Source organism: Sitophilus oryzae, unplaced genomic scaffold (genome assembly GCF_002938485.1).
Source record: "Sitophilus oryzae breed Bouriz unplaced genomic scaffold, Soryzae_2.0 scaffold_864_pilon_pilon, whole genome shotgun sequence".
Taxonomy (NCBI): domain Eukaryota; kingdom Metazoa; phylum Arthropoda; class Insecta; order Coleoptera; family Curculionidae; genus Sitophilus; species Sitophilus oryzae.
In genome coordinates, this window is record NW_022147488.1 from 753,084 (window position 1) to 767,069 (window position 13,986).

The following is a 13,986-nucleotide window of genomic DNA, read 5'->3' on the forward strand; positions in this document are numbered from 1 at the left end:
ATTATTAACGTACTGTGTTCAAAATCCGTAAATCTACGGATTAATCAGTAGTTCTGGCAACACTGTCTCCGGCAACCGCTCACTCTGTCGACTGAAAGCAGAACTGCGGTACGGTATTCTTTATCCGCTGCGCTGTAAACGACTATTAGCATGCAGCGGCGCAGAGGTAAACTAAAAAAATTCTCGGACAGGCTAACGGTAACGCCAGCTGTTAGCATGTGTTTGCATCACAGGAGCCATGAGAACCTGTCCAACAGCAGCAATGGAGGTCATTTTAGATCTAACACCACTGCACATTGTCATTGGTAGATATGCCAATGCGACAATGATTAGAATGGTCACTAACGGAATTAGTACTGGGAGAATTGTCAGATCAGGGGCTTGGAACACCCTCAAAAAGGAAATACCATTCCTGCAACTCCCAGTGGACGATATGCCAAGAACGTACAACTTTGAGAAACATGTCAATGTAGTATTGAGCAATAAGAAGGATTGGAAGAGCGAAACGCTTGCCCAGCAGTTAAAAGACCATACCATAACTTGGTATACTGATGCTTCCAAAACCAATACGGGAACAGGGATCGGAGTGTTTGGGCCGAGAGCTAATTACTCCGAAGCAATGGGCACTTACCCTAGTATCCTACAGGCAGAAATCTACGCTATCGAGAGATGCGTACAACTTATCTTAGATAGGAACTATCGGAAACAAGAAATAGCCATCTTATCTGATAGCCAAGCAGCATTAAAGGCGATCAACTCAGTATCAATCAATTCGAAATTGGTCAAAGAATGCATAGAGAAGCTGAATAAATTAGGCAAAGAAAACAAAGTCCTCCTACACTGGGTGCCTGCTCACCAAGGGACAGAAGGCAATGAAAAGCAAATAATCTAGCTAGGAAAGGAGCGAACACTCCACTAACTGGACCAGAACCGTTTTGCTTTCCAAGTGGTAACCAACTCAAGGCGGAACTCAAGAACTTGGAAGATTCCATCCGCAACCTGGAATGGAAATCTTGCAATGGTCTAAGACACTCGAAGAAGTTTCTGAGTGCTTATGATCAAGAAAAATCACAGATCTTCCTGGGTCTGAGTAAGAACAATCTTCGGATTGTCACGGGGTTTTAACAGGACACTGTCTCCTCAATGAACACCTCAGTAGATTGAAACTAAGAAGAAACGGCGAATGCAGATTCTGTGGGGAAGATGGTGAAACACCAGTACACCTCATCACTGAGTGCGCCGAGACGACAACCACTCGTGCCATGAATTTTGGTACGACTGATATTGGAGATGGAGAACTACCCTCTATAAAACCGTCCCAGATACTGGCTTTTGTCAAAGCCCTGGGACTGTATGATGAGTTATGATTCAAGAAAGGGGGACACAATGGATCTGTAAGGTCGAAGTGATTAACCCCCCTCCCACTCATTTCTAAATTCTAAAAAAAAAACGCCAGCTACATCTTGGACAGGTTTTGTGCCATGAAATCGCTCATAAGGTTGCGCATCTTCTTATTTCTTCAATCAACGATACACAAAAAGTGTTCAGAATTGCATATGGAATTTAAATATCACAAAATATAGAGGGTGTTCTATGTAAAATAAGCAAATTGACAGTCATTTCGGGTAACTATGAAGTTGCAAGAAAGTGGAAAATATTTTAAAAAGAAAGTACACCTGAAAATAAACCCTAACTTAAAACATTCAAATTTGTATCTAAACTACATCCCAAAAACTTTTAGTTCCGTAAAAATTTTGTATAATCCGACAAAATTACCGCAGGTCAATGTAAAAAAGTAAATTGTTTTCGTTTGATATGTTTTGTTGTCAGGTGCAAAAATATTTTTACTTGTGATCCTTGTCCACCACTTCGGCTTTTAGTCTTTCAGCCAGCGTTCTTCTCAGTTGTAGCTGACTGGGTTCTGAGCTGGTCATCGGTTTTTCCCCGGTCAGAATGGCCTCGGCAGCTCTGGCCGATCTTGGTCTTTCTTTAGCCTTGGACGAGCCTTCGACGATGAGCTGTTTTTGTCGGGCCTCTTTCTTCAGAGCGACCAGTTTGTCGCGTTGGGCTTTCAGATATTCTTGGCGTTTCTTTAGTTCGAGCGCATCGATCTACAAATTGAAATGAAATCAAACTTATATATGTCTTAGGCATAAAGTAATTTTTGGTAAATAGTCATTTGCCTACCCAAGCAACATTTGGACGTCGGGACAACGTTGTGTCACGCGACCAAACATCGGGGCTCAACGTCGGCACAACCTCGTGCCAACCCGAGTCTGCACTAGTTTGGAGAATAATTTTTGGGTCGAAACGACGTTGGATACCGACGTTGGCTAGAAGCCTAATTTAGTACAAACTGCAACGTTGTTTAAAATCCTAATTCACAGAAATACAAAACTAATATGGCGTCTAAGTCGTGTTTTATCCTAAATTGGGATAATTATAGTAAAAATATTATTTTTATGATTTCGTTAGAGACATATGTCAGATGGCAGTGAAGGAAAACAAAACAAAAGTATTTAAGTGTGGGGGATGTTTGAAGATCATAATTATTGAAACACTTTAACCGACTCTAATTATTATATATATGTTTGTTAATTATATAAATAAAATAATTAACAAACTCTTAACTTTATTGATAAATGTATTGTTTCTACTTTGAAAAATACTAATGGGCCTTAAAATTAAAGAAGTTTTAAAAATTTTCCTGAATTTTTTTTTTAGTAAAATGAGAATAATTTATTCGCAGTCGAAAAAATTGTTTCCGCGTGTTTTTTAGGGTCAAATATTTCAAGTTAATGTATTCAAAAAGCAGGAATTGCTATTTTAGGAACGAAACATTTTCTTATTTAACAACATGGCGGCTTTCACTGTGTTGTTTTGGAGATTAAGATGGAGTAGTTCGAGTAGTCGCATACTGGACTAATAAAGTCGCAGTTCGGCCTTAACAGGTAGTATACTAGTCGCAAGATTGTCTAATTTAGTCATCCTAGAGTCTAGCTTGTGCCGCCCTCTATAATCTAAATAAACGAGGGAGTGGATAAACTATCGGTAATATATGTCGATGTATATTTAAATTTAGTTTTATATGTACCTTTCTTATGTTCCATTTTAATTAAGTTTTTTTTTATAAAAAACAAAAACAGCACTGAACTGTCTGACTGAACAGAACAATGAAGTGAAAATTTAAGATTTAAGGTTATGGTTCAATACAGTTGCAAAAAGGTAGTGACTCGACGTCCTACCAACGTAAGAATAAGGAAATCTAAACAACGTTGGAATTAGTAAAACAGACGACGTTTACATAACGTTGGAATAGGTCCTGAAACTGACGTCGGAAAACTCTATATTGTCCAACGTTGTAACTACGTTGTCCGAATCACCTAAAGATCACTTAAGCAAAAAAGGTTACAAGACAACGTTTATTTGACGTCGCAGAAGCTTCTACTTTGCTGTAGCACTAGTCCAACGTCGGCACAACGTTATAAAAACGTTTAAATTTATTTTAATACCCATGGTAGGGAGCTAACTATTTTTTGTAACTAATCCAACGTTGTGTTTAGTAAACATGTGGTCGCAATTCGTGAAAATGGTACTTGGGTAGGCATTTGCTAAGTGCCGTGGTAAATAGCAAAATATTTACAAAATACTTATATTTTGCTATCTCCCTAGGTATTTTCTACAGGGTGTTTCAAAAAACATGTGCCATCTCTCGTGGGGAGACTCCTCACGTAAAAATAAGATCTATTTCTTATATCAACATATAGGTCAGATTCTGATTTGTTTCGTAGCTACAGGGTGTCAAAGTCTTATTTTTTTCAGTTTATTATACTTTCTTCTTAAAGTACTTTTAGCAATTCGAATGAAATTTTGCGGGTAAAAGTTACTATAAATGCGACATATTTTAATGTTAAAAACGTATCGACAGATTCACCAGGGACGTGCATATGGATTATATCACTGGAATATTTTTCTAAAAAAAGCAAGTACGCCTCTGACTTTTTTTTTATCTTGTTAATGAAATAGTGTAAGCAATGTGTTTAATGCAGATTAAATCTTGTCTCTTCGTACTTTGTCAATTTCGCGGTCTCCACAATTTTTTTATTGTCATTGTAGGCCAAAATATTAAATCAGTACTCATAAATTCCTCATCAAAAAAGTATGAGAAAATGTTCCAATAAACATGCATTTCTAGTGCGGAAAGAAATGCATAGTTTTTAAGCTACAAGATGTTAAAGTTCTTAAATAAAAAATAAATTTTCATAAATAATTAAATAATTTATTAATTAATTATTTTGTTAATTGTGATTAATAACATTGTATTTATGTCATCAGGGAGATCGAAAGGTACAAAATATTAATATAAAACTTTTAATCGGCATTAAACGGTCTACACAATTTTTATAACAAGAGAAAAAGAAGTCAGTGGCGCACATGTTTTTTTTTAGAAAAATATTCCAGTGATAACCCCTATGCACGTCCAGTTGCGGATACAGAGGGGGGCCCATGGGGCCCGGCCCCTCCTTAAAATCTGTGAATTGTGTTAAATATTACGCTTTTTGGTTAAAAATGGCACCCTAAAAAGCATATTCTACATTACTTTTTATTTTGGCCCACCCCTAAAATAAATTCCTGTATCCGCCCTTGTGCACGTCCCTGGTGAATCTATCGACACTTTTTTAAAACTAAAATATGTAACACTTATAGTAACTTTCACCCTCAAAATTCCATTCAAATCACTGAAAGCACTTGAAAGAAAAACACCCCTGTAGTTACGAAACAAAACAGAATGGGGCCTATGTTGATATAAAACATAAATCTTATTTTAACGTGACGAATCTCCCCACATGAGATGGCACATACTTTTTGAAACACACTGTATATGCCAATATCCATCATGTATCCATCATCCATCAGACATTTGACAAATGACAGGATTAAATTAAGGCATTTACTTATTTACTATTTGCCTATTATAGCTTTACCCTTTGAATAAGAAGACTAAGGAAGGAGCATATAAAAAATCTTAGGTACACCGCGATGGGCCTCAAATATGGCCGACTTAAATTCCGGTTTATCAGTGTCGTTCTAATTTTATTTAAAAAATGTAAAACTATGATGTAGGGTAGACGTGGGGTAGACTCAATAATTTGTTGTTTTATTTTACGTTGTGAATAAATGTTGGTAGTTATTAAAATTGTTATAAAAATATATAATTCTAATAAAAATAGATAAGTTATAATAAGTATTTATTAACACAAACATCCGATACGCTACTGAAGCAGGTAAGTCAAATTAACGTATCTAAATTCTTTGACATAATCTTTGACAAGTAATAAATAAAAGCTAAAATGCAAGAAAAATATATAATTTAGTTAATTTAAGTGAATTTCATAAATGATCGGTTTACTACACGTATGTATATTATATAGTCACTTACTAGCGAAAAGTTGTTCCATTATTTCACTCAATTTTTGCTGAGATCTACCGCACGCTACACAACCAACTATTTTAGAGTCTTTTCGATAAATCGCGATAGTGTTACTGTTAATTTAAGTTCTGCCACAATTTCCATCTAGATTTACTACCTTTATACAACTATCAGTAGTAGAATAAATAATAAATAACATAAAATAAGCTCCGTAACTGACAAATCCATAAAATTTCAAATCAAATTCAAATGTGTCAAATGAATCGTCAAACAGAACTGTCAAGGATCCTAACCCTAGAGACCTTTTATGGTGGCTTTTCCGCCCACCATGCATGAATACATGGATAGCATTATGCTCCTTCCTTAGTCTTCTTATTCAAAGACTTTACCTAAGAGCTTTATGAAGCTCCATGGTTATTTGTTACATATAAGAACTAAGAAGGATATAAGTTTATTATGATTTGTTCCTAGAGGTTTTGTTAAAAGTTTTGTTATATATAGTCTGTCTACTCGTATTATACAGGGTGAAAAAAATGAACATTTGTCATTGCTATTAAAAATATTCTATAATTATTTTATGCTCGTACCTCTTGAGTATTACGTTTATTTACAGCTGGTTTCGCTGGTGTTTTGTCTTCTGTCGAATGATCAGCTTTTCTGTCACTATCAGTATCTGATTTAGACATACTAATTTTTGGTGGTTCTAAAAAACACTATAAGTTCAGGTTGTACCTTTGTATGTTTTAAAAAAAGGATTAAACAAATTGAATAATCATTATTTACCAATAGTTTCTTTTAACTTTTTCTCGATCATCGGCTTTTGTTCAATAAGTTCTTTAATTTCAGCCGTAGAAGTGTTGGGTTCGTCTTCAGGAAATTTTCTAAAAAAATATACAGCGCATGTCTTTCCTGAAACTATGACTTAACTCAAATTAGAGTAAAAAAGATTTCTTTTTACTTTAGTAATAAATTGTTTAAATGCATTTTTAAAATAATTGAACTTTAAATCAATGAACTTAAAAATTAAAAAAAAACGGCGTCAAAGACAGCTGGGGAATGACAATCGATGATAATTTTGGCGCGGTCAATCTCTAAATGTCATTTACTCAAAAATTGACAAAAAACTTGTCGAAAATTATCACTAAAATAAATTATAAGCGTTTCCAGACACAGCATATTTCCAAAAAATATATAGTGTCTGGAATTTAAAACTACACCATTAAAAAAATATTTTTACTCAATATAAAAATAAATTATAACAACCTTGTTAAGACCAACTGGTAGCCATTGTACCAATAAAAAATAAAGAAGAGTAGAGGCCAATAAATAGTAAATGACATCTAGGGCTTGACTTCGTCAAAATTATCATCAATCGTCATTCCTCAGCCGTCTTTGACGTCGTTTTTTTTCGAACGTATGGTGTTTAGATTAGAAAGTGCCCATAAGGACAATGTTACTATTTGGCGCTATTCTTGCAACGGTTGCGACTCAAAGCTTTTGATAATTTCGGAGCGGTTCGGCTTTTTCCGGAATTCTGTCGCCAAATATTATTTATTCAAATTTATTATTATTTTATTTTAATTTTATACATAAAATACAGTGTGTTGCATACAAGAAATTTTATCTTATACAGGGTTGTTCACCACATAGGACACGGAGTATTGTAGCTAAACGATGAGACTTTTACAAATTGTAAGTTTGGGGTTCGTTGAAGGACTATTAGAGCTACAATTTAAAAATATTTTTAAAAGATACAGAGTGTCCCAAATAAATAAAAAATATCAAAGTTGTATTTTTTTAAATGGAACACCCTGTATATTATTGCATTTTTAGTTTCTACGATTAAAATAAAGGTAAATTTGATTAAGGGTTATTACACTTAAACCTTACCGTTTTTGAAATATTTTCAATTTTGTAAAATTGCAGTATAAATTTTAAGGCTTCATTTCTCCGAGGCTATCGAAGTATTTATTACTAAATATTTACTGAAGTTTATTTATTGATCAGTTATTGTGTTGCAATAATAAAAATTATACTACCTTATACAGAGTGTCTAAAAATTTGTTTTAAATAATTACTAGCTTTAAACGGCAATAACTTGTTTAATTTAAATGGAATACCCTGTATATTTTATGAGAATCAGATGTACAATTTAATTGTCTATCAAACTGTATTATACCACTTTTTATCCATCTCTTCAAGTTTCATTCAACTTCAAGTTCATTTTCTTATAATTTAGACCTCATTTATCAATATATCCATGGAATATTGACATTTTAGATTGTTTTTAAAACAACAAATGTACAAAATGTACAGGCTAGTAATATTATCGTTTTTAGTGAAACGATGATATTACTAGCCGATTTGTATGCAAAAAGAAAACTATTTAAATCTTTATAAAAGAGTATACCATTAATTAAATATATCACCAGTATTTCCGCCCAAATACTAATTAATTACATACTTTATTGTGTTCGTTAATAAATTATTGTAAATAAATGTGGATTTGAATCAGAAATCAATATAATAATAAGTTATGAAAATGAACGTCTCTGTTGTTATTAATAGGCATTTGTCAAAAAATGAAATATCATTTTTAAGGTGTTAGTTTTTTTACTACACTGTCTAATACACATAAATAATTCAGTTTTTTAGTATTTGGAGCAATTACTATTAATCAGCGCAAACAGTCAATAATTAATGTAGTTTGAATACTGGAATCATATTAATTGATCCTCTTTAACAAATACTAAAACAGTTTTTTTATTTTTTTAATGAAATAAACAAACTATATTGACAATATTAGTATCTGTACTCTTTAAAAATTTGGTACATCTTTAAAAATAATCTAAAATGTCAGTATTCCATGGGTATATTGATAAATGAGTTCTAAATTACAAGAAAATGCATTTTCTACGGAAGCTTGAAGAGATAGGTAAAAAATGGTATAATACAATTTGATAGACAATTAAATTGTGCATCTGATTCTCATAAAATATACAGGGTGTTCCATTTAAATTAAACAAGTTATTGCCATTTAAAGCTAATAATTATTTAAAATAAATATTTAGACACTCTGTATAAGGTAGTAAAATTTTTATTATTGCAACACAATAACTGATCAATAAATAAACTTCAGTAAATATTTAGTATTAAAAACTTTGATACCCTCGGAGAAATGAAGCCTTAAAATTTATACTGCAATTTTACAAAATTGAAAATATTTCAAAAACGGTAAGGTTTAAGTATAATAAACCTTAATCAAATTTACCTTTATTTTAATCATAGAAACTAAAAATGCAATAATATACAGGGTGTTCCATTTAAAAAATGCAACTTTGATATTTTTTATTTATTTGGGACACTCTGTATCTTGTAAAAATATTTTTAAATTGTAGCTCTAATAGTCCTTCAACGAACCCAAAACTTACAATTTGTAAAAATCTAATCGTTTAGCTACAATATTCCGTGTCGTATGTGGTGAACAACCCTGTATAAGGACATGTATGAAATACCTATGAAACATTGGAAACCGACGCACAGTAGTTCCCTCCCTTATAAAAATTTGGCCAAAACTCAATATATCGAAAAAAATTATTTTGATCATATATGATCAAATATTTTATAATATATATTTAAAAACATGAAAGGTTTGTTATAAAAATATATTTTGGAAAATCATGCACTTTAGAGCACTTATGTGATAACATTTTATATGCAATAGTCTAAAAAAGCATATATAACTGTTTTTGTATCGACAATGAATAAATTACTCATTTAGTGTTTTCAAAATAATATTAAATAGTGCATTTTATAATTAGACCATACTGCACGTATACTTTCCTCATATAATATCAGTTTTTGACAGATAAAATGAAAAAAAATAGTACTAACCATTTGAAAATATCAAAATTATATTGTACCTGTGAAATATATTTTATATACATAACTAAATCAAGAATATCGCAGCTGAACTAAGTGATTGTTTTAACTTAAATGAAACTTCATAATGTCTTTTTGAGAACCATGTCAAATTAGCTGCTAATATCTGCTATTCAGCATAAATTGTCTTGTAAACAAACGTCTTATATAAATGTTGCATGGTTTATAAATGTGCATTTAAAAAATTGAAATAGAGCATTTTAAATATTTCATTGTTAGCCACGCCATAAAAATGACCGGTATAAGATAATGTGAGTTTTTTCTTCACAAATTTATTCTATTTTCTTTGGTGTTAAGAAAATATTGGTAAAGTTACAGGGTATTAACATAGTATAGCATTAGATATTAACAAATATAAATTAACCTCAGATTTTAACCAATTTTCGGATATACCTACTATTATTAACGAAAATTTTAATAAATAAGAAATAGCATGGCAACACCGCATAGTTTTTCAAATAAAAATAGTGTCCTATATGCACAATTTTATGCTGAATCAAATTATGTACAGAAAAAAGGGAGTTATGATTTAAAAAAGCCCATGACTTTATCATTACTTTGGGACACCCTTTATACAACAAAATATTTTTAGTATATGCACCTTAATAAAACATGCAAATATTTATATAATACTTTTTTCATATTTTCGTCTACGCAACGACAATATTGAACTTTCTCACACTTATGGGCCACCCTGTATCTTTATTAGCTTATCAACGATTTACCGCATATCTTCTAACCATTGTTCATTCTGTTTGTTGTTTTTTAATTTTTGCTAAATACCTTTATAAAGTAATACTTATTAATATTGGTAAATACATTGCGCTTTTAAATTCTAATGAACCATCGTTACTTTACCTGTATAATTATACGACGTCTAACGATAAAGAACTTTTTTTATATGTTTGGCAACTCCAAACGCCTAAATATTTATAGATTTACTAAAAAATATTAACTGATACATTAATTTTCCCCGATATAATAATATACAGGTTTTGGCCCCGTACGTCTATAAGAGCGAACCAGTGTGCGACGTTATGCCACGATCCACGGTGGTTTTTGCAGTTCACAATACACAACACAGTTTTTTCAGTTTTTAATGCTATTTTTTCACAATTATCACGGATTTTAGTAAATAAAATTTAAATTAAACTCACAAGATAGCAATAATTGCTTTGAAAATGGACGCTTTAAACACTTTTCGGTATTTTTTCAATGAGGGCGGTTAAAATTTTAAAATATTTTATAATTTTTGAAGATGCTGACTTTGACAAGAGAAAATTATTCTTTTTTTGTTTGCGGTTGTTCTTAGCAACCGCTATAGTAGCGCCAGATCGCGTACAACGGTCGCGACCCAAAACAATTATATATTTTGACAAGCATTCCAATCTAAATTTATTTCCTTTATCTATGATGGTATCTTACTTTGCAACTTCGTTTAGAACTTCTTTTTCTAATTTCGAATCGTTTTCTTTTATTATCGGAATTATTTTGACATTCTTCTCTTCAATTTGCTCGCTGTCTTTGTTTTTGGGGACGAACGATTGAGGGGTGATCCCGTACTTTTTCTCGATCAATTCTAGAGCTTGCAATTGCAGCTCCACATTTTTCTGCGTCATCATCCGAACGAACATGTCGTAGTCGTTGGCCGCCCAGATTTGTTCAAAAATGTTCTAAAATGGGGACCTTTTAAATCTTAAAAAATAAAATTTGACTTATACATAATATGTCACTATTTTAATAAAAGTTAAATTATAGCAAAGAATAAAGTATTTTTAAAACGCTTTACTTTTAACATTGGATGCACAATAAAATTGAAACCAATTGACGGATATTTGGACAGACAATTTGGAGTGACGGATCTATTCATGGACAGATATTGAGTGCGTTCCACTAAGCGCTCATAATGCTCAAAATATGCCTTCGGTCGTTCCACATGACGATCGTGGACGTTGTGGTCGCGGCGAAAACGTCACTATTGACGTCATTATTTTCGCTCATGCCGAGCTCACAAGGACCCATCTGAATATTAGGATCGAAGTGGACGTTGAGGAATTTTGGCGCAATTTTTTAAAGTTTTCGCTTTTTACGATCGCGATTTTGTAAAATTGCATTCCACTATTCGTCTGAACTAAATGAAGAAGTTTTAGACACATTCCGATATACCAAATAAGCAAATATCCAATTGTCGCCAAAGATATTTTGATTTCTTTTTTTTTGAGACAGATTTTTTGAATTCTCTTCTGTTATTTTGACTATTATTTACTATTTACATCTTATTTACATACATTGACAGGATTGACGCTTAAAACGCCCCATAACCCATTCCACTTGAGTTTATGATTGTAACGCTCGCAAGCAAGTGGAACGGGAAAAATCGCGACCTTGAGCATGAACGTTATGAGTGCTCAGTGGAACGTACTCGTTTTATACAAAAATCGGATTTAAATAATGGACTGTCCGTGACATAATGACGGACCTCTGGTCATTATAAATTTGAGGTATCTTGAGCTGAGTTTTTTTTTATTTTTTAGACTGGCATTTGTTAGTGTATTGATTGGCATATTCCAATGAATAAAGAAATTGTGTATTGTGCAGTGATTGGATCTACCGGTACCTACATTATCAAATGACAAGTGATATTTTTTTCCTTCATGACAGGCGGCATGGAACTGTTCTGACGTAATACCAATATCATCCATGAAGTTACCCAACATAAAATCCACCTGAAAAATGAAATAAAATACTATCAATATACAGGGTAATCGAATATTCCGTGGATATAGCCCCTCTATATGTATTTTCGGAATGCATATAAGTCAATTGCGCAAAAAACGGCGTCCAGTTGGCTTGGAAATGAACATCGATGACATTCATCATATCGTATGATGTGTCAGCGTGTACCAGATGACGTCAGCGTGTACCAGCGACTTCGTTCGCGTCGAATTAATCATTTGTAATGGTGATGATAAAGTAAAGCAAGAATTTCCATTAACATACAAACTGGATAAAAATTACGATATTATTATATAACTTGCTAATATTTGAGGGGTAGTTTCATCTCGTTGGAATTTGACTTTCGAAAAATCCGTTTGCCAAAAATAAGCTTTTTACGTCAAGCAGTTTAAGCAGAATCGTGGTTAAGAAATAACCCAACTTTTTGGAACACCCTGTATGATTTTTTAAAAAATTTCAAAATATGTAAAGAAACCAAATAAATTATGCTTGTCCAAGCATTTTCCCGAAAGACTAACCGTTTTTTAAATAACAAATATTGTAATATTTGTGGGGTGTTTTCACCCTCTTGGAATTTGAGATTCGAGAAACCCCTCCTTATCGAACCTCTACACCCCACAGTCAATCCGTTTACCAAAAATCAGCTTTAAACGTCAAGCAGTTTAAGCAGAATCGTGATTGCTCAATGGTCATATTTTATGAAACACCCTGTATAAATTTATAAAAAATCTTAAAATATGTAAAACAACAAAATAAAATATACGTGTTTAAGAGTTTTTCCGGAAAACTCACCGGTTTTTAAATGAAAAATATTTTAATATTTGAGGGATAGTTTCACCCCCTTAGAATTCGAGTTTCGAGAAACCCCTTCTTATCGAACCTCTACACCCTAAAGTCAATCTGTTTTCCAAATATCAGCTTTTTACGTCAAGCGCTTTAAGCAGGATCGTGATTAATCAGTGACCAGATTTTTCGAAACGCCCTGTATATATTTTTAAAAAATCTTAAAATATGTAAACAAACAAAATAAAATATACGTGTTTAAGCGTTTTTTCGGAAACTTGACCGTTTTATTAAATAAAAAATATTGTAATATTTGAGGGGTGGTTTCACCCTCTTGGAACTGGAATTTCGAAAAATCCCTTCTTATCGAACCTCTACACCCTAGAATCAACCTGTATGCCAAAATTAAGCTTCTTACGTTGAGTGGTTTGAGCAGGATCGTGATTAATCAGTATGTCAGCCACTTAAGGAGTTTATAATTAGTATAGATTTATTTGGGAAATGTCTTCGATCGTCATTTTCCAGCCAACTGGACGCCGCTTCTTTTTCGATCATATATGGTATAATTTTACATATACATCAGCAATCAATTTCTAACGGACAAACTAAGCACTTTTCTATGTCCACCGAATATTGGGACACCCTGTATATTTACCAGATTTTTGAACTCCTCAAATATCATATTATAATCGTCGTTATGGGTCACATCCGGTTCAAAAACTACAATTCAGAAATTTTACTCATAATTTCTGAAGAGAAATCTTAACAAAATGTAAATACTTATCGATTTTTCTTCGACAAAGCTTTGCAGGGGAGCATTCCAAATTGGTCCATTCAAAAAACAAACCAATGAGTCGAAAACCCAGGAATTATCATCTTCGGCCATGTTTTTTTACGTGAAATTTACTTTTTGTAATATAACAAAATATCAAGTTGCTTACAAATATCAAAACAGAGTTAACTTGATATGTTTGTATTTTTCCAAGAGGGTTGTCATGGAAAATATCGAACTTATTATGGTTTTTCTTCTCCATTTTATCGATCTTTAATGCAAAGATAGCAAAAATTCTATTAATAAAAAGGTTCCAATACTT

At 32.5% G+C, this 13,986-nt stretch overlaps 1 protein-coding gene across 1 annotated transcript; it reads right to left on the reverse strand.

Moving 5' to 3' along the window:
• Positions 1–1,506: 1,506 nt before the first annotated feature.
• LOC115890413 (cilia- and flagella-associated protein 36) lies at positions 1,507–13,824 on the reverse strand. The gene is made up of 7 exons (XM_030910643.1): positions 13,673–13,824; positions 13,548–13,612; positions 11,995–12,099; positions 10,799–11,046; positions 6,215–6,312; positions 6,019–6,134; positions 1,507–2,111 (listed from the first exon to the last, which is right to left on the reverse strand). The coding sequence occupies exons 1-7, from the start codon at positions 13,776–13,778 to the stop codon at positions 1,845–1,847; spliced, it is 1,005 nt and encodes a 334-aa protein (XP_030766503.1). The 5' UTR covers positions 13,779–13,824; the 3' UTR covers positions 1,507–1,844.
• Between the last annotated feature and the right edge of the window lie 162 nt (positions 13,825–13,986).